Source organism: Anolis sagrei, chromosome 1 (assembly GCF_037176765.1).
Source record: "Anolis sagrei isolate rAnoSag1 chromosome 1, rAnoSag1.mat, whole genome shotgun sequence".
In the NCBI taxonomy this organism is placed as follows: Eukaryota; Metazoa; Chordata; class Lepidosauria; order Squamata; family Dactyloidae; genus Anolis; species Anolis sagrei.
In genome coordinates, this window is record NC_090021.1 from 277,891,615 (window position 1) to 277,917,731 (window position 26,117).

The 26,117-nt window shown below is 41.0% G+C and overlaps 1 protein-coding gene across 4 annotated transcripts in view; it reads left to right on the forward strand.

The window, feature by feature from the left end:
- The window catches only part of MAPK8IP1 (mitogen-activated protein kinase 8 interacting protein 1), a 70,900-nt gene that overhangs the window by 26,157 nt on the left and 18,626 nt on the right, over positions 1-26,117 (forward strand). For all 4 annotated transcript variants that reach the window (XM_060764052.2, XM_060764069.2, XM_060764059.2 and 1 more), the window contains exons 2-4: positions 326-431; positions 14,210-14,443; positions 25,924-26,005. In XM_060764052.2, coding sequence (XP_060620035.1) covers positions 326-431; positions 14,210-14,443; positions 25,924-26,005 — 422 coding nt within the window. The remainder of the gene's footprint in view (positions 1-325; positions 432-14,209; positions 14,444-25,923; positions 26,006-26,117) is intronic.

Genomic DNA, 26,117 nt, shown 5'->3' on the forward strand with positions numbered 1-26,117 from the left:
GTAGTTGTTGGGAATATCAGGAACAACTTTATTGAATGACTAAATTGCTACACTAAGCAATGCCTGCACCTAGCAACTTCAATATAAGATGGTAAGCATAAAGCTTGACTGTAGTGCATTACAAGTGAAAATGTTATTTGCAACACATTACTTTTTGTAACATAATTACTAGCACCATTAGAAGATTTTTGGTGTAACAAGTAACAAATGTTATTTGTCTATTAGTTTCAAGTCACAATTGCAATGCTTCTGTTGGTAAATAACAGTTGTTTTGTTTGTTTGTTTTTCTTTTATGGATAACAATGTGGCCTTTCTGTTAACCTAGGCTCACCCATGACATCAGTCTGGAAGAGTTTGAAGATGAAGATCTCTCAGAAATCACGGATGAATGTGGAATTAGCCTACATTGTAAGGACAGTTTGGCTTCACGGGTAAGGACCTTCCTCCTGATTGTTTATTCCTTCATAAAAGACAGAAAAACAGTGACATAGATTATTTTGTTAAAATGTGTTTTTAAAATGGCCTTTTTACTTGTATTTTAAGTAAGATTTAAGTTTTAACTTTTGTACTCATCATCTTTTAGGACTTCATCACACTTGTTCTCATCTTGTGTGTTCCCAGGGGATTTGGCCTTCAACTCCCAGAAATCCCAGCCAGTTTACCAGCTATTAGGATTTCTGGGAGTTGAAGGACAAAACATCTGGGGACCCACAGGTTGAGAACCACTGCACTAGAGCATCTATCCAGTTTAAATCCAGTTGCTGCCTCCTGCAGAATTCTGGGGTTTGTAGTTTAGTGGGCCTCAGGATCTGTCTGGCTGAGCAGTTTCCCTAAACTACAAACCCCAGAATTCCGCAGGAGGCAGCAACTGGATTTAAAGTGGACCCATGCTCTAGTGCAGGCATGGGCAAACTTTGGCCCTCCAGGTGTTTTGAACTTCAACTCTCACAATCCCTAACAGCCTCAGGCCCCTTCCTTTTCCCTCTGAGCCACTTAAGCCTGGGGCTGTTAGGAATTGTGGGAGCTGAAGTCCAAAACACCTGGAGGGCTGAAGTTTGCCCATGCCTGCTCTAGTGTGGTGATACCCTAGTTGTACTGTCCTTTTAAATGGTTGTAAACCACCTTAATGTTGTATTGTGAGAAAAGCAGGATACAAATTAAATATCAACAAACATATAAATAAATGTTAATATTCCACAAATCTATGGCCTCTGGATACATTTACATGCGTATTTATATAAATACATGGATATTTGGCTGCATTTCTGCACACACTGAGGGAGAGAAGGAGGGGTGTGTATAAATATAATGAAATACTTAGAGAAACAGTTGTAATCTGGAAGCACTTCCCTGTCTGAGTCCAAGCTGTACTACAGACTGCTGCAGGCATCCGTATGCTGCAGCCTGGGCCAGAGTCACCCTGAGGCAAATCTACTGCAGTGTATTGTATCCTAACTGCACCTGGGAGTACCTGAGCATGAAACAAATGCGGGTGCTACCCATACTGTGTCTGTATACACATAAGACTCTGGATTATTTAAAATGAGAGAAATTTTACTCTTTCCATTGTTGAGAGCATTCTCCTTTAATTTTGAATCACAGTTTTAAAAGTCAAGCACTCAAATCAGGGAAAGCAGCTATTGGAATGACTTTTGATGTTTTCTCATCTGAAGAACTTCCTAACAGTGAGATCTGTTCAGCAGTGGAACTCTCTACCTTGAAGTGTGGTGGAGGCTCCTTCCATGGAGACTTTTAAACAGATCCTGGATGACCATCTGTTGGGGGTGCTTTGAACATGATTGTCCTGCTTCTTGGCAGGGGGTTGGACTGGATGGCCTATGAGGTCTCTTCCAACTCTATGATTCTATGATGCAAGATACTTCAGTTCATAGTTGGATTTGCATGGAAACATTTACTTGACCGAAACATTATGTGTCATAACCTGGAATGGCTTTTAGATGCTTTCTCATCTGATTTGTATGACATTACTTCATAGTTGCATTTGCATGGAAATATTTGCTTGCATGAAACAGTAGGTGGCATGATGATGCTACCCTGAGAATTGTCCAAACTCTGATAGCACCACCTCCAATTTGGATCTATTGTTTGGATCGACTTTGAGTGAACCACAGATGTGATAAGTTAGAGCAATGGTTCTCAACCTGTGTGTCCCCAGGTGTTTTGGACTACAATTCTCAGAAATCCTAGCCAGTTTACCAACTGTTAGGATTTCTGGGATTTGAAGGCCAAAACATCTGGGGACCCACAAGTGGAGAACAACTTTGTTAGAGACTCTGGGAATGATGCAATCCAACTTTGTAATGTCGATGGGAGGCAAATGTAATAAAACGAAGCCCTTGTAAATTAACATTGCACCATATATTTCAGTATTGCAAGGAAGGACATTCCATCTTAGGGTAGGCTTCCCCAATCCGATGCCCACCAGATAAGTTTGGCTACAGCTCCTACCTACCCTTATCCAGCATGGTCAGTTGCCATTCTGGCAGGGGATGACAAAAATTGTAGTTTGAAGTATATAGGGGGAGGGAGGGTTGCTATGTTTGGAAAACCTGCCTTAAGGGACCAAAAAGCATTTTCTTCTTTCGAACTGCAACAAGTTGCTGCTCTTACTGGTGCCATAGCATTCAGACAACCAAATAATTAATGGGACCAAAGGACAACAGTGAGGAAGATAAAGCAAAATTTTGGTGGGTGGTTGTCTGGTATTGCGTCAGTAAATGTCAGTAAGCCTTATAAGCCTTAAATATTACATGAGAAATCCTGGACCAGGTTCAGAGTGGCAATTTGAGTAGTCTGTGAAAGCCACAGGAGCTAGCAAAATTGAGAAGCCTTAAATGGCATGGGCTCTGACAACAAAGGCAGAAATGTGGTATATTTATTATGTATTTCACGCTAGACTGAAGAGAGCTATAAAGATGTTAAGAAAAGCACTGATCTTTTGTTGCCAGAAGAAATGTGTTCTCTGCAAATAATATAGGGAACATCTTGAGCCACAGGGGAAAATGAATTAATGGGGAACTTCCAATTAACACATCTGAACATCAACTCTTGGAACGTGCTGGCTGTGAAAAAGTCCTATTGTTTTTAGATGGAGCACAAGAAAAATCAAATGAAAAATAATAAAGAGATCCAAACCTGGAAGAGATTCCCATTAAAAGATGAAAGTATTTTTTTAAAAAAAATCTCCAGTGATGTTATACCTGAATAGCATATGTAGAACCGATCAGATAAACCGTTAATGCAATAAGCTGTATTTCAAAGATGAATTGGGAAGGATGTTGAAGAAAGGAACAGCCCTAAAGAAAAATACCTAAGCCACAAAAGAAAAATTACTAAAATGTGGATGAATGGCTTTTCATGTAGCAGGGGAAAAAGTCCCGCAGGGCCATCACTTAATGAGAAAGAATAAAAATACATGGAGAGAGGTTCATTGAGAGTGGAGGTTGTCAAATCAAAATTGCTCTCTAATAATTACATAGTAGTGTAAGTGGGCTTGCATATAAACTAAGCAACTAGTTGCATATTTCAATTCACAGTTTTCACTGACATGGGGATCTTTGAAAGAGTTCTGCAGGGCATTTCCTTTTACCAGGATGGAAAGCTGATGTATGTTGAGCTTGCCTTCTCTCAGCACAGAAATGTCAGTAAGGAAATGAAATAAGACTTCAAACTGCAAAATCCCAAGAGGGGATGAAGCCTCATTCCTTGTTGTTTGGTTTGTCTATTGACCTATCTCCCCATATATCTTACCTTGAAGATTTTTTTGTGACACTGTTTTGAAAGCAAGCTAAACTCCATGAGGACTACAATTAATGGGAAGGGACAGGGGCGAAGCACAGATTTAACATTTGGGTTGACAACTGGCACAAAAGAGAAAAAGGAAAAAAAATACACAAGAGGCCATTAACTGTTGTGTGGGAGAAAGCTGGACTTCTTTCAGTTCCCTATCAAGTAAGGCTAAGTGTACCAAATGTGGCACCACCCATTTTTGTCCAACAGCAGTGAATTCGGCTGTGTTTGTTTCTGGAACAAGTGGGTGTAGAAGACATTTTTAGTCTTGTTGCATAACATTTGGGGAATGTCTGTTTCACTGTAAAGTGATAGTATTTTCTATTAGGAAAGATGTCAAGGGTGAATTAAGTCATCTTCATTCCCTTATTGTTTAATGTTATTTATTAGTGCAGTCACTTCCAATTCTCCGTGATCTCATGGACCAGCCCATGTTAGACCTCCCTGTCGACTGTGGCCACCCCCAGTTCCTTCAAAGTTAAGCTAGTCACTTCAAGAATACCATCCAAGGATCTTGCCCTTGGTCGGCCCCTCTTCCTTTTTACTTCCATTTCCCCTAGCATCATTGTCTTCTGTAAGCTTTCCTGTCTTCTCAATATGTGGCCAAAGTACTTCATCTTTGCCTCTAATATCCTTCCCTCCAGTGAGCAGTCGGGCTTAATTTCCTGGAGTATGGACCAGTTTGATCTTCTTCTGGTCCAAGGCACTCTCCAAATTTTCCTCCAACACCACAGTTCAAAAGCATCTATCTTCCTTCACTCAGTCTTCCTTTGTTTAATATTGGGGATTAAGGGTATGAGGACACTCAGCATAGGCTGGAAGGTCCATTCTCTGTTTATTGCTTTGGCATGGAGTCTTTGCAAATGAAAAAGCTAAAAGCCAACTCAAATTAACCTTTGTATGAATGGAGCACATGGTTACTCGGCGTATATAAAAATGCCCCTTGAACTGCTTCAGTGTGAGCATGGCATCTGAGGGTAAAATGTCAGGTATATGCAGAAACATCTTCATCTCAATTGGGCTGCAAAGAACAAAGTCAGTTGCATCAAAAGCCTGGGATTCAAGGACCAAACAGTAAAAGCAGCACATTTAAGCAAGTTCATGCAAGGTAAAATTAGAGATTGTATTTGTTCAGTGGAAAAAGCATTCAAGCTTAAACATACAGATATACAGCTACAGTGGCATTTTCCTTAATCAGAAGTATGTGTGCATACCATAAAGCTTGAGGAGGAATGGGAACAAAACCAATTCAGTTTCAAGGTGGCATATGAAAAATAGGTCTGAGCGAAGGACAGATGCTGTTCTGTGTTTGTATGAATTTGGTCAAGTCTTTGAAAAGCTTCCATACTGCAACTCCCAGACTTTTTCCAGCCAGCATGATCATTAGCTTTGTTGGCTGAGGATTCTGGAAATTGTCATCCAAACATTTTCCAAGCTCCTGATTTGGTTACATAAAATCAGCACATTTGGTACACAATCCTTAGGACTAACAAAACAGGTTGGCATCTATATGCTCATCTTTTTGCTTTCTTATATTAAATGTCCAAGTTATGCCCATGGCACTTTAGAGCCACATGAGAAGACTCCTTGCTTGTTTTTAGATGGATAGTAAGACTCTGACCCACAGATACATTGACCTATGAGATAAGTCCCATTACACTTCCTGTTATTTCCCAGGGAAATAGGTAATGCTAATCTCAATTTGTTTGCCTTCAAAGTAGGTGAGAGAGAATTAGAAAAAAAGTAGACTGCAACTTCTGTAACTTTTTGATTTGTCTGAAATCTACTTCCCTGCCAATTGCAATCAACTCAAAAAGGTCCTTCTTGTTTTGCTTTATTTCCTGCTTAAGAATTTAGAAATTGAATATTTTCCTGTGTAAGAAATGTGTTTTAACACATTTTTTTAAAAAAGGAATTAAGAATAGGAAGAACCACTGGGTAAACTCTACTCAGTAGAGGAATGGAAGTCTGAGACAAGTTGAGCTGCGAACCCCGAGTCTGAATATTATGTTTTGCTGACATATTTAGTCCCAGTCAGCAAAACATGGACAGCAGTTTTAATCAATGGAAGCTTTCTCCTATAATAAGATGTGCACAGATCAATTACATCTAAATGGAGTGAACCTGAACCTGCAATAAAAGGGAGAGGTATCAGAAAGCTTACAGTGGACACCAAGATTTTCAGAAGTTTTTTTTAAATCACGCTTTTACCAAAAAAAAAAAAAAAAAAGTTGGCAGTAAACCCCCTAAACAGCCTTGATAGGATTTATCATCTTTAATGGGAATGGTATCTTGACTGACTCCTGAAGTGGGAACAGGAGAGAAACTACAGGAAGAAATTGAAAATGTTACCCTTGAAGAGATCATAGCTGTCTGATTGGAAATCTGAACAAGAGCACTTCACATTGCTACAGCTTGGTGCAGATTAGACTTGTTCTTAACTTCCTTGATTCATTTTCCTCTTGGTCATTTATCTGTTTTTTAAAATAATAAAAAAAACCCTCTCTCAAAATATCCTCTGGTCTCATTTTCCACATCTAGTAAAGTCTGGCTAACTACACATTGAGAAGATTTTGGATTTGGCAAAGTCATTGCACTCCACAGTAGGGCAGGTTACTTGAGCCAGTGGTTGAGTTCATCAGATAAGGAGATAAACTGCACTAAGCCAGCTACTGAAGAATAGTGATGCATTCCTGACTAATTTAGACGTGGGTGAGAGAATTAGGGATGTATATGGGGATGTGAGTCAGTAAAGGGTATTGATAACCGCTCAAAAGATGTATGTATATTTCTGCTTCATATGTTCCAGATTTCCCATTCCTAGGAGGGCAAAATTTTCAGAACACATGTTTGAAATGTGATGCTAAGAGCAAAAATGGGACTTGGTTACATAATAATATAGATCAAGCATCTAGCACTTTTATACGAAACATTACAAAGTATATTACGAGTAGTAGTACTGGGATGGAAAATGTAACAACTTGGCCAAGGGACCGTTCACTTAAAGTGAGTCAGAAAGGATGCAAAGGATTTAGGATTAAATAGACACCTTCTGGAAAGCCAGCATGGTGTTTCTCATTTTAGTGTCAAACTATGACTCTGGAGACCAGGGATTTATCTTCCACTTGGCTAAGGAAATTTTGGGTGAGTCACACACACCCAGCCCCAGAAAACCTATGATAGGATCACCTTAGCGTCTCTATAAGCCAGAAATAACTTGAAGGCACAACAACCACAACAACAAAGGTATTCAAGGAAGCAGTGGGCAAAAAAGTCAATATATCTTTGAATAAGTAGACAAGGAAGTTTCCCTTCACTGACCAACTCATCAGATGGGTGTTTTTCTCCATCTTAGCATGCTGCTGGCATGCTGCTGGGATGGAGTCTGTTTGGGTCCATCAAATGACGTAGGGCTACTTCTGGTGGGGCTCCATTGGTCTCCTTGCTGGCAGCATGCCGGCAGCAAACTAAGAAGGAGTGTTCCAGAGTCAGGTGACTACCCATCTCCTCATTGAAGAAGCTGGGGACAGCACGGGAGGAAGCCAGGGACAGCTGGGAAACGTCGTGGGATGGCAGCCCACAATCAACCATTGTAAGAGGATGAAGCTGGCTGCTGCCCCTGTCCCTCAGCTTCTGGACTTCCATGTGATGAGGTCCTTAGTCTTTTCTTTTTGCCCTAGTACTATGGCGTGGCAAGCTTTGCCTCTAATTGCAGCTTCCACCTCCCAACTAAAGGAACAGGAGCCATGTCATCTCTTGCATTTCTTCACTTTGCCTGAAAAGAACCCTCTTCTATATGTGCAATGAGTGCCAGAAAATGACAGCTGAATTATTTTTTAAAAAACGCATACACAGACTGACATCTGTGACAGAGCCACAGTGCTTTGACCTTTTTTTCCAAGTTCAAGCCTGCTACAGATGTTCTGAAAAGACTGGGGACTGGACGCCCGCCCAGACTGGATTCTGCCAGGATTAGGATAGACACGGCTAGGCAAGGCAAAGGATGTTGGGTTTTGCAGATGCTCGCATAAAATTGTTCAACATTTTATATTTGATCACTATCACCACAGCTTTATGGTAATTTACTGTTTTTTAAAAAACTCCACTAAGAGCTGGTTGTGAGAGTCAGCATGATGTAGTTTGAGGATTGGCACTCAGGTCTGAACACACGACTTATTTATTTTCGAAGGCGTTCATGGCCAAAATCACTGGGTTGTTGTGAGTTTTCCAGGTTGTATGGCCATGTTCCAGAAGCATTTTCTCCTGACGTTTCACCTCTGAGGATGCCTGCCATGGATGTAGGCAAAACGTCAGGAGAGAATGCTTCTGGAATATGGCCATACAGCCTGGAAAACTCACAACAAACCAAAATTTATTTGTTTCCTATATACTTTCTATACATAGTCTGAAACTAATTTTATATAATATTTTAAATAATGTACATAAAACAAAGCTGGTTTACAATGAACTACCAGAAACCAAAGTTGTCATTATCTCAGGCACCCATATTGGCAATTTTGAAATATTTTGAATTTCAGAATTTTGGATAAAGGATGCTCAATCTGCAGTATTAAATAAACTCCATACCCAGGGGACTTGTGGTTCTCTCATGAGAACAAACCATATCCAAATTGTATCTTCTGATCTTGGCTTGATTAGTAAGAAAAGACCACAGTTCCCCAGACTGGATGTAAAAGTGAGTGACAAACAATGTTCAAGCATCCTTATGGCAAAAGCTGTTTGGCAATGGAATATACTGCCTGGGAATGCGGTTCAGTCTCCTTCTCTGAAGGTTTTAAAACAGGCTGTATGGCCATCTGTGAAGAGTGCTTTGATTGTGTGTGAATGGCAGGGGGTTTGACTGGATAACCCTTGTGGCTTTTTCCAACTTTGTGAGTCTATGTAATCAAGAATTAAAGCAAAAATGTGAATTTTTCATCATTGAGAAGTGAATGGTCAAGTAAAAACGATGCTATGAAAAGGTTGTGAATTTGCTGTTACAGAAATAGGCACAGAACAGAAGCACATGACTGACCTTGAATTTTAGTACTAAAACATCTGAATGATCCATTTGCCGATGGAAGCCGTGATACAGCATTTTTCAACATTGGTTCAAAAATGCATATTGTCAAATCTATATTTATTGAAGAGCATAAATATAGAAAATGGAAAGTAGACTGCAGATCATGTCTTGGCAATTCATGCTGAAAAGTATAGTTTTTGCCAGAAGGTAAGTCAGGAATAGCACAGAGGTAAATATTTATAATGAAGAAAGCCTTGGAAAGTGTGTCATCCAAACAAGTAATTTCCAGGATCTTTCCCCATCCCTGACTCAGACAAAGCTATTGTTATGTCAGCTTTAACCCTTCCTCATGTCTGCTATTGCGTCTGTGTTACTAGGTTGCAGCAACAATTTTATTAATATATACAATGTACTCCAAATACTTGAATAAGTCAGTTGTTCTATATTTATCAGTATTCACTTTAAACATCAACTGAGGCAAACAGAAGTATTCATGTACCATAATCTGACTATGTATCAATGCTTTTAGAATACAGAAATCTGTCTGCAGAACTGTTGCACTCATTGCCTGGCAGAGTATGGGATGGTCACTTGTGCATCTGTCAAAAAGAGGACAAAAAGGAGCACAGATTTGTATAAAATTGACATATGCTAACCAGTGTACATTTTAGATGTAATTACAATAATTTAAAAGAGAAAATACAGTGCAACTAGCCAAAATACTCATGTTTTTTGCTCAATTTGAAGGCCAAGCATTAACATGGGGATGGGTAACCACAATGGGTCTACAAGCCAATTTTCTGTCCTAGGACCATTGCATGGTTAGTCCAAACTCCCCCCTCACCTCCCCCCCCCCCCCAATTCCCCAAAGTCCCCTGGAAGTGATCAGTAGTCTACCTCTGCCTTTGAAAAACTATTAAGTTTTATTTGAAAAACACTACCACATTTCTTCAGTTCTAATAATAATAATAATAATAATAATAATAATAATAATAATAATGTATTGTTGAAGGCTTTCATGGCCGGAATCACTGGGTTGTTGTAGGTTTTTCCGGGTTATATGGCCATGATCTAGAGGCATTTTCTCCTGACGTTTCACCTGCATCTATGGCAAGCATCCTCAGAGGTAGTGAGATCTGTTGGAAGTAGGAAAATGGGTTTATATATCTATGGAATGACCAGGGTGGGGCAAAGGACTCTTGTCTGTTGGAGCTAGGTGTGAATGTTTCAAGCCATCAAATGCTAATTAAGGTGGTCAGTTGAAACATTCACACCTAGCTCCAGCAGACAAGAGTCCTTTGTCCCACCCTGGTCATTCCACAGATATATAAACCCATTTTCCTACTTCCAACAGACCTCACTACCTCTGAGGATGCTTGCCATAGATGCAGGTGAAACGTGAGGAGAAAATGCCTCTAGAACATGGCCATATAACCCAGAAAAACCTACAACAACCCAATAATAATAATAATAATAATAATAATAATAATAATAACACACTTTATTCCACTTTATCTCTCTGGAGGAACTCAGAGCAGATTACAGTTTTACATATATAAGGCAAACATTCAATGCCTTTTTTACTTAGTAAACAATGACATAAAACACAGAGACAGAGATAAAAGCCTTCCCCTTCCATTTCCGCATCTGGAGGCAATGTTCAACTCCAGCCATGGGGAGGTGCTCTTGTTCCATTTTTCCATGCCAAGGAACCTGTTGTCCGTAGACTTCTCTGATCGTGTTGCCGGGATGTCTGCATGGGGCACCCTTTTGCTTCTCTACCAAGGTAGTATCTATTGATCTACTCGCATTAAATGCTTTAGAACTTCTAGGTAGGTAGAAGCTAGGGCTGACAGCCAGGAGCTCACCCCAACTCATGGCTTCAAACTGCTAACCCTCTGATTAGCAGATTTCCTGCATATAGCAGTTAATCTGCTGCGCTACTGCAACCCAATTCTAAGATGCCATCGATTGTAAGTCACACACTAATTTCAGTACCACCCCAATGAAAAAATACAAAAGACACACTGTCAATTCTAACATGAACCCCATTTTATGTGATATTTATATGTGGGGTGCATCTTAGAATCAAAGAAATACAGTATTATGTTTTGATGTTGAACCATGCAATGGTGTGCTTTATTTCAACAATGTATTGTGTTTCCTGGAAGCTTTCAGGAGAAGAAATTCCTCATCCATTTTGCCTGAAATGAGTCTGTTAGGGATCAAGCTCTGAAAATCCCACATTTGGAGGGGCTGACTTTGTCCACTGCTGCATTAACTATTAATGAGAAGCCATAAGGCTCCCCATTCTGCCCATATCCTCCAACTGTCTAGATTTGGCAAAGATAATCTTGATTAATCAACTGTCATCCCAACCTTTTCAGCTGCTTTTAAAGGTCCCAATTTCTCTCTCTTCCTCCCACTTCCTCTTTTCAACTACTCCAAACACAAAGTCATTTTCACTTGGTTAGAAGTACAGAAGGAGGAGGAGTCTTTCTCTTTCTGGTAGGTGCAGGGAAAACTGCTGCAACCTCTATGCATTTGTCTTCATTAATAACTTTAATTGCCATCTTGGCAACACTGTGATGTTGCTTAGCCCCACATATTCCAGTTTTCACCTTTGAGATCTTGGAGAATATTTCTGCCTTCATATGGTTCTTTCAATGGGATTCATACCAATGGGCCTCACAAACAGAGGACTTTCCCTTTTAAACTAGAGGTATAACCTCTTATTTCAGTGTTTTAACCTGAAGTGAGACCGGAGCAGCCACAGTGATTTATTTCTTATTTCTTAAACTCTTTCTCATTCATCATTGAAGAGCGCTAATAAAGACATTGCTTGGGTCAAAGTACAATTTAGTATATCATATGCACATTTTCAGAATCATCACTAGACAGTTCTATGGAGACACTATGCAGACCGGATTTTGCCAAGTGTCGAATTGTCCTTATTAATATTAACAAAGTGTCTAGAAGACATGCCCTGTTCCTGTCTCAGCATTACATCTGTTCAGGTTGTGATGCAGTGTCCTCTGGGTGGCAGCAGACAGCAGGAACAGTTTTGTGTATTTCTAGAATTTACTACTGTATATACAAAACCCAGGTTTGAACTGCTCACTTGCCATAAAGAATAGGGTTTTTTTTAATCGTATCAGAAGCGACTTGAGAATATATCGCAAATTGCATCTGGTTTGAGAGAATTGGCTGTCTGCAAGGATGTTGCCCAGGGGACGCCCGGATGTGTTACCATCCTGTGGGAGGCTTCTCTCATTTCCCCGCATGGGAAGCTGGAGCTGACAGAAGGGAGCCTAGATTCGAACTACCAACCTTTTGGTCAGCAGTCCTGCTGACACAAGGGTTTAACCCTTTGTGCCACCGGGACTCCTAGCAAGAGTAGGGTGAAACGACTGTGTGGGTTATGGATGGACAATAAGGTTCCTTCAGATGATTTTGGCGTACACCTTTCAGCCAACCTAAGCAGTATAATCAAGGATGAGGGCTTGTGGGAACTGGAGTTCAAAACGTCTGGAAAGCCATGGATCGCTCCTGATGTCGATCATCATAACTGCTGTGGTTCTGCTAGAAACTTGTATTTGATTTAAGTGGACATTAATCAAATCCACAAAAGCAGGGGACTGTCAGTAGTGTGAAATGGACCCAACCCAAGCAGTTGATTTTTGGTGTCTGGATGGAATATAAGATTTCCAGTTGTTTTTAAAAAATTGTTATGGAAGGGGAGAGGCATGTATATTGTATTGTATTTTCACATTTTGCATTTGTATTTTTAATTTTGCCTTTTGACCCTTTGATCAGGATTACTGGAAGTAGTGTGTTTTGTGTATATGACATAAGCCGCCAGGATTTCAGGGCAGCATGCAATCCATTCTGTGAAGCAAACAATAAAGCAGTAGATAAAATGCTTAACAATAAAATCCTTAATTTTTAAAAGAAGTGTAGGACAAATAAAAAGACCGTAACAGATAAGTACATTTAGAAACAGTGAGTTCAAGGTGTGATTCCCTACTTGGCTATGAAAACTCACTGGATGACTGGTGAGTCGTATACTCTCAGCCCCGAAAACCCTGTGATAGGCTCTCTACAAATTGGAAACAACTTGAAGGCACACAAGAGCAGTAATAAAGAACAACATTGTTGCCTGTTGTCAAAAAGATTGCATTATATAGGCAAAGTAAGGCTTTTCAATGAGAACACACCATACTATTTTGTTTTGTTTTTTAAATCATGTCAGAAGCAACTTGAGAAACTGCAAGTCACTTCTGGTGTGAGAGAATTGGCAGTCTGCAAAGACATTGCTCAGGGGACACCTGTGAGAGGCTTCTCTCATGTCCCCGCATGAGAAGGTACAGCTGCCAGATGGGAGCTCATCCCATCTCATGGATTTGAACTGTTGATCTTGAGGTCAGCAGTTCAGCTGGCACAAGTGTTTAACTCATTGCACCACTGTGGCTCCACATACCTGGGCAATCTGCAGACATAAAACTAGTATTGCAGGAAACAAGCTTTGTTCCATGTTGAGGGATTGGTTTGCATCCTGAGGATGCCAGATTATCTAAATAAGCCATGAACCCCCACCACTCCTTCCCCCACGCATATGCAAAGCGCAATCCCTCCACACTTTGTGAAACTGCCACTCTGTTCTGTTTGGTAAAGATTTATCCTACAGATGCATCAGCACTGTAAGATGAATGCAGTTTGACACTACTTTCACTGCTAGGACTTGATATAGTGTGTTTGTTTGGCTAGAACTCCAGAAGACTAGGGGTGCATCCACACGGTAGAGTTAATGCTGTTTGACACTGCTTTGACTGCCATGGCTCAACATTGTGAAATCCTAGGGATTATAGTTTGGTGAGGCACCAGCACTCTTTGGCAAAGAAGGCTAAAGGCCTTGTTAAACCACAGTTCTTACAATCCCCTAGCATTTAGCCATAGCAGTCAACATGGTATCAAACTGCACTATTTCTACAATGTGGATTCATCTTTGTCTGACTGGCAAACCTTGTTAAGAAGACAGGATGGGAGTAGTGGAAAGTAGATGCTGTTATTAGCTTGCAGGGGGTGGGGAAAGGGGGAAGAGTGCCAGGTTTGTCGTCAGATAGATTTCCGAGCAGCTTTGGCATGGTGAGAAATTGCCCTTTTCAAGCATCCAGTTTGAAGGCTGACTCCTTTGCATGCAGCCACCCTTTCTTGAAGCTGGGGGGGTGGGGGACGACAACTCTATTTGCTTTACCCCCACCCATGACGGCTGCAGATGCGATGCGACGTGACTGCCTGACCTCTCTTTCTCCCTCCGCCTCTCCTCCCTTAGTCTCATGATCAGTCTGTTCTCTCTCTCTCTTTTTATCCTGGCAGAGCCATGTCAATCTGCAGGCCAGCAGCGTCCTGGGAGTGGGCGGAGGGGAGGCCAGCCGTCTCCAGGCAGAGATGCTCCAGCTAGACCTCATTGATGCTACTGGAGAGACCCCAGGTGACGAAGGGACAGCACCTGAGCCCATCAATAAGGAGACCCCGCCTGTCACCATGGACACTTACCGGCCCAAGAGGCCCACCACCCTCAATCTCTTCCCACAGGTGCCTCGGACACAGGTAAGTCTTGGCGTGTGAGTAAGAGCAGTAGAGGGAAGAGGGAACCACTATTTCACCTGACCTGTGAGGAAGAGCAGTGTGTGTTAAAGATCTCCCCTTCCCCATTGCAAATCAGGGTGGGGGGATGGGACACATTATTTCACTTTTCGGTTGGTTATTAGGTTGGGGAGAATTCTACTTTCCTTGCTTTCATCCCCTTCCAAAGAAATCAATGACTGAACAATACATAAAGAACTCCCATCTCCCTAACAGGGACTGTAATAAAGGCACAAGATCCTGTCTGATTTTGGAAGCTTATCAGGATCAACTCTGGTTTGTACATGGATGGGCGACAGCCATCTGTAGGTTAGATATGAAAGAAAAGAACCAGCAAAACCACTTCTGTGTATGCCTTACCTATGAAAACCCTATGAAATTAATAGTCAACAGGCAACTTGAAAGACAAACATAGATACCTCCCTAAATTCTAGCATCCAGCCTTTCCAATGCTTCTTCCTTTTAGAAACATAACTTGAGGGACAGAATGTGCCGACATTGTTGGGCTTGGTAGTCTGTCAGTTACCTTTGGGGATGTTTTGGACTTTCAGGTTTTAGTGAATTTAGTGGCAGCAGAGATGCCTTGAGATTATAAATGTAATAGACAGGTAAATCAGACTTCTGAAATGAGAGGTTCTGAAGCTCAAGATGTTGCATTTATCTAACATTACTTCTATCATCCCAGATGTGAAATGTGTGGTCACTAGAATGAATTATTAAGCCAGATCAATATAGTTTGAGTATGCTCAAGGGTTCCTTCATTTTGGAGCTAACAGCTAGCCATCTCTGGATTAGATCAAGTGCCAATGAGTTACAAGGCAGGGTTTCTAACTAAGGATAGGCACCATATGCGGAGTAGGCAACATTTTTTCCATGTCAGAAGCTAACTGAGACACTGCAAGTCGCTTCTGGTGTGAGAGAATTGGCCTCTACAAGGACGTTGCTCAGGGGACACCCAGATGTTTTGATGTTTTACCATCCTTGTGGGAGACTTCTCTCAACTACATTCCCCAAAATAATGAAAATAGTAGTAGAAGTGAATACCTTAGACAGAGTTCTGTTTTGTGTGCAATCCAAAGATGGTTAATCCCTTTTCCAGCAGAATTTTGTTTGGGGAGATGAACTGAGTCTGATTCTGAGCATTCTTACATGGGAGGATCCCATTGTGTTCAGTGAGCCTTACTCCCAGATGAGTGTTTAGAAGGAGCTCATTTTATGGAAGGCTATGTTTTTGGTTAAAAGTTTTCAGATAGCGGCAAAGCATGTATTCTGGGATTTCTTTCCTTGAAATCAAATCAAAAGAATGGGGCATGCAAGATTTTCTCCAGAAATGTTAACATGGTTGGCACAGGAAGCTTGAAAAGGGCGGCATAGAGAATCTGAGCCTGGGTCAATAAGATTGTGGGGTCGTATTCACTTATGCCAGAGCTACTTATCTGTTTAATTATAGGAAATGCTTGCCAGGAAAGTAGGAGTTGGGCTTACCTTCTGAACAAGATTAGGGCCCTAAGAAGGATGGTCACCAAAGGAAAAGAACCATGAATAAATGGGATTTGCTTAAACAGAACAATGCATGATGGAAGAAACAAATTCCAGAGGGATGGCCATCTTATTTCGTTCACAACAAATCCATTTAAAAAGAGCCGCATAAGACCATCATTTTAAAAAACATTTAATGAGCTCTATTGTAGGAGAAGCTTTAACAGATAACTAATTTCATGAGTTGGAAGGAAACAAAATATTTGTTGGAGATTCAGGAGGGGCTTATGATATGCATCTCCAACAAAGCTTATCTCTTTGTAAGTTTTCCTTACAAAGAAAAACTTAAGATTATTTAAAGCTTTATTTAAAGGACATTTTTAGAAATGCTAAGAAATATTTGAATGTTCGTATAAATAGGTTATGTGATACTGGATGATTCTTACTTCTCCATACATACAATTTTACTTCTACGTTGGGGAAGGGAGCTATTGGCCTTAATATTAAACACCATTGTGCTTGTTCACAGGCTGGCCATCTGTAATCCTTTTTCTGACTCTTTGGTGTTTAGTCTATAAAGCAAGGAGAGTTCCACATGCATGAAAGGCTATTTTTAATAATACGGATGTGCCACCACTTACTAAATAAGAAGATTCCCAGTGACGTTAGCCATGGAAAGCAGGTGCTGATCTGTGTGGCAGATGGTGAAGACTTGGGTGGAGGGATTGAGCAGGGAGGGGAGGGGTTGGGAATTGGTGTCATTATGCATTGACAATGGAGGGTATTAAAGTGCAAACTGAAGAACAGAAGAACCCTGTATGGTAACCCCTCTATTCTGCCTTGGTCAGACTACATCTGGAATACTCTGTCCAGTTCTGGGCACCACAATTTAAAAGAGATATTGATAAGCTGGAGTGTGTCCAGAGGAGGGTGACTAAAATGATCAATGGTCTGGAGAACAAGCCATATGAGGAATGACTTAAAGAGCTGGGCATGTTTAAGAGAAGGCTGAGAGGAGACATGATGGCCATGTATAAATATGTGAGGCAAAGTCATAGGAGGAAGCAAGCTCATTTTCCGCTGCCCTGGAGACTAGGACACAGAACAAGGGCTTCAAACTACAGGAAAGGAGATTCCACCTGAACATTGGGAAGAACTTCCTGACTGTGAGAGCTGTTTAGCAGTGGAACTCTCTGCCCCGGAGTGTGATGGGGCCTCCTTCTTTGGAGGCTTTTAAACAGGCTGGATGGCCATCTGTCAGGTGTGCTTTGAATGGGATTTTCCTGCATCTTGACAGAGGGTTGGACTGTATGGCCCACGAGGTCTCTTCCAACTCTATTATGGGGGGAAAAAGAAAGATAGGGATTGAAGCCTCCCCTAGTAGCTATGCCTCAGGCGCTACCAGTTTCCAAAGGAGAGTACAGACAATTTCCTGTAATGATCTCACATGTGTAGACCTCAACTGTTCCCTAAAAGGATCACAGGAGATATCTCACTTGTGTTCACCAATCCATAGAGTGATTGCCCTCTGTACCAGCAAACAGATTTGTTTCTTTCTACTATTAAGTTTGTCTAGACTAGTGACTCTCAACCTATGGATCCCCAGATGTTTGGACCTTCAACTTCCAGAAATCCTAACAGCTGATAAACTGGCTGGGATGTCTGGGAGTTGTAGGTGAAAACACCTGGGGACCCACAGGTTGAGAACCACTGGTCTAAACAAAACTATGGGGCATCTGTGGCCGAATTCTCCAGGTTTTATTTTTAGGCAAATGCAGCTTTTTGTAGATGGGTGGGAGATTCTTTGTACTGGAGTGGAGAATAATCTTTTTCATACATGGTTTGTGTGAAAAAGAATAATCTTGGGAGTGTCATACTCTTCCAGTCTATCCTACATAGCAGAATTGTTTTGAGCCTGAAATGAGGGAAGACTGTAGATACCTTGTACTGCTTGAAGGGATATAACTATAAACTCTGCTATGATAATTGTCTTTAAATATCTAAAATTCTGTCATATGGAGGATGAATCAAAGTTGAAAGGTTCCAGAGCAATGGATTCAAATTACAAGAAGTGAGATCCAAATTTTTTAAAATCCCAATGTAAGGAGTCATTTGACAATAGAATAGAATATCTCTGAAGGTGATGGAGTTTCTTTCATTGGAGATTGTTAAACAGACCTTTGATTACCATTTTTGAAAGATGCTTGAGCTGTATGTTTCTTGCACTGGCAGCAGACTGGACTAGATTACTCTTGTAATTTCTTTCAGCTCTACAATTCTTCTCTTAACAAATCTTTGTGAATTAACTTCCAGAAACCCATTGACTTTCAGTGTGTTGCCTTTAAAATACACTATGAGAATTGGGTCTTCTAGCCCATTCCGGTTCTGTTTGATATATACGCTTTGAAACATGTTCTTCTCCCACTTACATTTTTAAATGTATATTTACAAATCATGCCATAGAATCATAGAGCTGGAAGTGAGCACAAAGGCCACTAAACCACTCCTGAAAGATGTCCATCCAACGCCTTTATGGAGAATGGAGAATGATGGAGAATGGAGAATGACCATGCTCCAAGGCAGTCTGTTCCATGGCCTAACAGCTCTTATGGTAAAAGAAAAAGTTCTTCCTGATATTTTGGAAGAATCTCCTGTTGGTGTAGGCTTAAATTAAATTAAATTAAATTAAATTAGTTAAAGCAATGGTATTCCCGTAGTAACCTATGTATGTGAGAGCTGGTCCATAAAGAAGGCTGAGCGAAGGAAGATAGATGCTTTTGAACTGTGCGGTGGAGGAAAATTCTGAGAGTATCTTGGACTGTGAGAAGATCCAATCAGTCCATACTTCAGGAAATAAAGCCCGACTGCTCATTGGAGGGAAGGATATTAGAGGCAAAGATGAAGTACTTTGGCCACATCATGAGAAGACAGGAAAGCTCAGAGAAGACAATCATGCTGGGGGAAATGGAAGGAAAAAGGAAGAGGAGCTGACCAAGGGCAAGATGGTTGGATGGTATCCTTGAAGTGACTTGCTTGACTCTAAAGGAGCTGAGGGTGGTGACGGCCAACAGGAAGCTCTGATGTGGGCTGGTCCATGAGGTCACGATGAGTCAGAAGCAACTGAATGAATAAACAACAGCAACAAAATTTAATTGACATTTTTGTCACTGTCTCACATTGTTCACTTGTTAGCTGTTGGTCTACTAAGACCCCTAGATCCTATATCCAAGCCATCCTATTGTTCTGCAATTCATTTTTCCTGTCTAGATGAAGCACCATGCTTATAAATATAAAGGATGAAGCAATGCTCTGTGTTTAGTATCAAGGCGTTGCTTCTTGAGGAAGCAGATGTTGATGCAGATGTTTTACTGATGAGGGTGAGCCATTGTGGGTGGTGTGGCTGATCTATTGAGATTGGTTTGGAAAATACTGACTTTGTTCCATATTTTGCTATGAAATTCATGGGGTCATTTATCTCGGAAATTAAGATCATCTGGGGAGGCCCTGCTCTTGGTCCCACCTCCTTCACAGGTGCTACTGGTGGGGACGAGAGACAGGGCCTTCTCAGTGGTGGTCCCTCGGCTGTGGAACTCCCACCCCAGTGATATTAGATCAGCCCTCTCCCTCCTGGTCTTCAGAAAGAGAGTGAAAACATGGCTTTGGAATCAACTTTCAGAGAAGTGCAGTAGAAGGATATGGAATATGTGCAATGACTACTGGACTGGCCCCGGATTACGATTGGGAATGGTGTTGTTTTAATAATGGATGTAGTGTTTTAATTGTTTTAATATGTATTAATTTTAATTTACATGTTTATTTTAATTGTCTCTTGTTTTTAAGGCATAGAATAGTTGCATATGCATAAAGCTGTCTTGAGTCCCCTTCAGGGTTGAGAAGGGCGGGGTATAAATATGGTAAATTAAATTAAATAAATAGTGGGATTATGTGTTGCTAGTGCTCTATCCTCCCACTATCTTACAATCAGGTTATTGCTTTCTGTTATTCTCTTGGAGTTTCAACCTTTTATGTATATAGGAAGGCAGTTCTCATGAATGAGAGGGAAGAGTCATATTGTCTTATCTATTCATATAGTTTCAGCAACCTGTGTGAATGGATGAGTAATAGCATTCTTGGGTAGTGGTTAAGAGTGGCAGGTGTTAGGTTGGTGATGAAAGTAATTATAGGTATGCTATATGACCTAACTGAATGAGATAAATGTGTGCCATATCCATAGAGATGGCCTTTGGCTATAGAGGCAGCTGGTTAACGTCACTTTCTGTCAAATCTCTTGAGGGTATTATTATTTTCATCACATTTCTGGGAAAAGCCCACAGAAATGAGTCATTTCTTGGAGAACTATCTCTGTCCTCTTCTCCATCTACTAAACTGTGTGAAACCCTTGACTTAGTGAAGCTACAACCTCAATGCACTTCGCACTTAGAGGGATTGTTGAATGCACCTCTAGATTAATTGAAGCTTTTATGTTGCCCCTTTCTCTTGAATTTGCCAGTTAGAGAGCAACACAAAATTTGAACACCAGACTTCCAAATGAACAGAGCAGGAGTTTCCAAGCCAGTCGGCTCTGTCAGCAGACTTCTTTCCAAGCTATTTGTGCTGGTCTGTCAGACCAGATGTAGGAGGCATTGTGGAGGCAGCAAGAGCTGTACTCTTGTGTGTAACCCTTTAAGGGCCAGAACTTTCAAAAATCCCTTGGAACACAAAATCATAATTCCTTGATTTGATATTGGAAGGTAGAGTGTTTGTTTAATTTTGAATAGTTCTGCATATAACTTAAGGTAAGACATTGCCTGAGATCTTGAAATGTCCATGACTTTCCAATACATGTTTCTTTCCATCCCCAGGAATGATGCTCATATATGGCCCCTTCCACACAGCTGAATAAAATCCCACATTTTCTGCTTTGAACTAGAATATATGGCAGGGTGGACTCAGATAATAATCTAGTTTAAGGCAGATATTGTGGGATTTTCTGCCTTGATATTCTGGGCTATATGGCTGGGTCGAAGGACCCTGTGTCTCCATGTAGAGAGAAAGGAGGGACACAAATGTATTACAAGCATTTTGCAACTAATTCCCCATAATCTTGGAACATGTTTCCACCCCTCCTTTCTCCATCCCCCCATATGCATTTAAGGCACCTGTTTGCTAACTTCAAGCTCTTTCACACAACCATATAATCCAGTATATCAAGGCAGAAAATTGCACAATATCTACTTTGAACTGGGTTATTTGAGTCCTCACTGCCATATATTCCAGTTCACAGCAGGGATATTATTCAACTATGTGGAAGGGGCCGTAGTGCAATCCCATGAATTTTTGAGTTTTCTTACTCAAGGAATACTCAAGAGATAGTTTGCAATTACCTTTTTCTTAAATACAGTCTGCAATTAATGCGTTCCGGCCCCACTTCCCTCTCCGAACGCATCTCCTCCTATGAACCGACTAGGACATTAAGGTCGTCTGGGGAGGCCCTGCTCTCGGTCCTGCCTGCGTCACAGGCGCGTCTGGCGGGGACGAGGGACAGGGCCTTCTCGGTGGTGGCCCCTCGGCTATGGAATGCCTTACCTGTAGACATCAGACAGGCCCCTTCGTTGTTGGCATTTCGGAGAAAGGTTAAGACTTGGCTTTATGAACAAGCGTTTGGCTAAACAGTACAACTGAACACAGAAGACGGTAAAATTGAACATAGGAATGGCACAAGGATTATGAGAACGGATCTGATTTCATTGAGGCGTTATGATATGAGTTGATAATTGTTGTTGATTTTGTCTGCTGTATATGATGTGTTTTAATTGCCTATGACATTGTTGTAATAACCTGTATTGTGTAAACCGCATTGAGTCGCCTGACTGGGCTGAAAAATGCGGTATAGAAATAAAGCAAATAAATAAATAAATATAGATGCTTTTCTTCTACATTAGCAATAGTCAAACTCACATAAACAGCAGAAGGATGGATCAATGGTAACTTAAACCTCCTGATTTAAAATACTTAAAATCTGCATCTGTCTGTTCCAAAATCCCTTTCATGTAATCCAGTAAGGCTGTAACATCCTATTGGATAAAATGACCAGAGATGACCAGAGATCTCTTATTTGTTTTGATAATACAATATTTTTTCCCCAAAGTTTGCAAATATATGTGTAAATAGGAATATATGTGCAAACAGAAATAAGCTTTTGCACAGTTACATCTCCAGCATTTCCCATTTGTTGTTTTATAGATTATAACTGGTGTGAAGTACCATTGATAATGTTATCACAAAACCAAATCTCTCTTCCTGCCAAAAACAGTGAGCTGATCTTTAGGAATTATGCTCACTGGGCACAGTGTCAAAATGCCCTGGTGTGTTGAGAGATTTTTTTTTGAGACTGCATCAGACTATTGCTTCATTGCGGTACAAAAGGACTGGTTTGCATCATTTATTTATTTATTTATTTATTCATTTATTCACCCTATTTATACCCCACCTTTCTCTACCCCGAAGGGGACTCAAGGTGGCTTACAACAGAGGCAATTTTTCAATGCCTTAAAGCACATACAATTCCAAAAATATTAAAATTAAAAATTAAGTTAAAATTGATACATATTAGATATTTAAAAGCATTACATTCCATATTAAAATCACACCATCCATAATCATAATCCAAGCCGTTCCATTGTCATTGCACATATTCCAAATCTGTTATTTCACTGCATTATTCTCCAAAAGCCTGATCCCACGGCCAAGTTTTTACTTTACTTCTAAAGGCTACGAAGTAGGAGGCTGATCTAATTCTCTGGAGAGAGAGTTCCATAGCTGAGGAGCCAACACTGAGAAAGCCCTGGCCGTCTGCAGAGATGTTGCCCAGGGAATGCCCGGATGTTTTACCATCCTGTGGGAGGCTTCTCTCATGTCCTCACATGAGAAGCTGGAGTTGACAGATGGGAGCTCACCCCACTCCCCGGATTTGAACTGCCAACCTTTCAATCAGCAGTCCTGCTGGCACAAGGGGGCTCCTTCTGTACTATGATGACTACACCACTCTGGCTCTTGTCAAAAGATCAGTCAGGGCAGTGAGTGCTAAACTTCTGGCTTCAGGTTAATCCCCATCTTTCCAAATTTAGATATACAGATGCAGGCTGAAGAAAATAATTTGCTTCAGAGACATCCAGGCATTCTCTGTGCAGCTAATATATCATTAGAAGCACCTCAACTTGGAGCCAGAAAGAATGTTTTCCTTTGCACAGTGATAACAGGTGATTGCTGTAGGATATGAACATTTTAGGGACAGTAATTCCCTGCTTAGTAAGCAAATCCAAGCTTCTTTGTGCTATTCCAGACACCCCTCCATCCTATATATATATATATATATATATATATATATATATCTCCCATATATATATATATACATACATATACACACACACACAAAATGAAGGCAAGAAGTGGCAGCAAGGATGGGCTGGTTGAAGATATAGATATATTTCCCATGTTGTTCTTGTCATTCTAGTTTCTTGTCTTGTGATTGAAATCATGCAGAATGTCTTTATCATACTGAAACTATTGCCCACTGTTCTGTTGATTCCTGCTACGGGAATATGATCTCATAATTCCTTCTTCTGGTCATCTTTTAGTCATAGAAAGAGCTCACTCTTCTCCTTCTGCACCCTTATATGCATATGATTTCTCAGGAATTGAGCTGACTCCATGAATATTCAAAATGGCTTGCAGCCTGTATGGTGGTCATAGATGCCTCACAATGGGAAAGGGGGACATGGGACTCCTTTGCACCAATGCACATTTCAAAGCTAATCTTGATAGCCTCTCCCTTTCTTTAGCTAGAGAGAGAACTGGCTTGATCTTGGAACAGTATGTGCCCTGCTTATTCTTCCATAGAGCCTGCAAGTGCCAGGGCTTTCTTGCCCATGGAAACTAAGTACCATGCAGAGAAAAAACAAAGGGGTGAGAGAAACAAGCACCTGAATTCTCCAAAAATTCCAACAGGTTTCATTGTACATTTGGATAAGTTAGAAGAAGCAAAATATGAATGCCAAAGGGCCACAGAGGAATCCTATATCTGAATAAAGCATGACTGACAAAAGAATTTGTATGGGAACTAAATAGAATAATAGAATGCTAGAGTTGGAAGAGACCTCTTGGGCCATCCAGTCCAACCCCCTGCTAAGAAGCAGGAAAATCGCATTCAAAGCACCCCCGACAGATGGCCATTCAGCTTCTGTTTAAAAGCCTCAAAAGAAGGAACCTCCATCACACAAAGAGTTCCACTGCTGAACAGCTCTCACAATTAGGAAGTTCTTTCTCATGTTCAAGTGGAATCTCCTTTCTTGTAGTTGAAGCCATTGTTCCATGAACTAGTTTCCAAGGCATCAGAAAACAAGCTTGCTCCCTCCTCCCTATGACTTCCCCTCACATATTTATACATGACCATCGTAAGTTAATTCTAGGAGATCCAGTAGACAAGAAAATGCTGGAACAAAAAGGATTTGGAAAAAATTCTGAATGGCGTGTAAATAGACCTTGTTCCAGAAAATGGTAAGCTTTCTCTGGTAGTTCAAGAGGCACAAATTGCTCTGAAGGGAGTGGCAGTGAGAAGTAAAAGAGGATTTTCATAAGTCTGATGAAAATCTCAGTACTTTAATAAGTTGGTAAGAAGGAAATGGAAAGGACAGCAGTGTAAAGCTTACAGTAAATATTGGAGTTTACTTTTCCTAATATATTTTTTTGACATGATGATGTGGAGCTTTCAAGTAATTTCCCCCCAAACTGATATGCTTTTGTACGTTCTCTTCACTAATATATGGAATCTCAAATGCACTTTTTCCTTCCTAAAAATGCATAGTTGCAACTATAATAACATTTTAGTTCTTAGATTGATTTGGAATGGCAATATGCCATAGGTCAGCCATGGGCAAACTTGCGCCCTCCAGGTGTTTTCAACTCCCACCATTCTTCAGGTGTTTTGGACTTCAACTCCCACCATTCCCAACAGCCTCAGCCCATTCCTTTTCCACCTCAGCCGCTTAAGGGGGAAAAGAAAGGGGCCTGAGGCTGTCAGGAATGGTGGGAGTTGAAGTCCAAAACACCTAGAGGGTGCAAGTTTGCCCATAACCTGCCATAGGTAAGTTCACAATAAAATGCAAATTGAAAAAAAATCTTCCCACATGATGAAATGTCACCCAGAAGCAGACTGAGCAGGGGGGCTCCCCAAATAGGGTAAGGCACCCCTCTATTGGCCCATGAGCTGCCAGTGATCCCGCCATATTCAGTGTTTTTCAATCCCCATTCCAGTGAAATAACTATTTCTTGGAGCAGGTTAGAAAATGCTATATGTGTAACATGTAGTTGGGCCCTTAAGAACCAGTGACATGCTGGGACTCCTGATTTTTTTTTCTGCTACAGGCAATTGAAATTGAGTGAGATAAAACAATCTTATGGCATGGTAAAGATTAGCAGGTTTGATTTGATATGAGTTTTCTTGAGTTCCCTCTCACTTCATTAGTTGCAGTGAGTGAGTCAAGTAAAAGTACTCAGTCTGTGCATTAAAAAGCTATATCATCCAGCCGCCCAGCATTAGATAAATCCAAGCAAACAGGCTCAGAGGTATGATCCTTGCATGTTCTCACTGAGATTGGAGGCTGTATGGTTTTGTAACAACTTGTTCTGCTACTGCTTCTTTTGCCTCTTCTCCCAACTACTTCTGTCCAGCCTTTGACTACAGTGGCCTCTCTGACTAGAGCAACAGAAGCAACAGATGGACTTAGCCATTGGATCCTTCTGAATAGCTGTCTTTTCCAGTACACACAGACAATAGCTGACTGGTGTGGGTGGGACAAGGAGGCTGCAGAGCCATAGGCTGGAGAGATGGGGGGAGCATTGGGACCCCTTTGTGCCATGCGCCATTTACCCGTGCAGCTACAAGGCCGCTTTGTTCTTTTCCTCAGGACACCCTGAATAACAACTCTCTGGGGAAAAAGCACAGTTGGCAGGAACGAGTGTCCCGGTCGTCATCCCCTCTGAAAACTGGTGAGTTAATCTCTCTACAGAGACTGGTTCTCTCTCTCTCTTTCTCTCTCTCTCCGCCCATTCTCTCTCATACACACGAACATATATATATTTGCATGGTGATACATCCCCT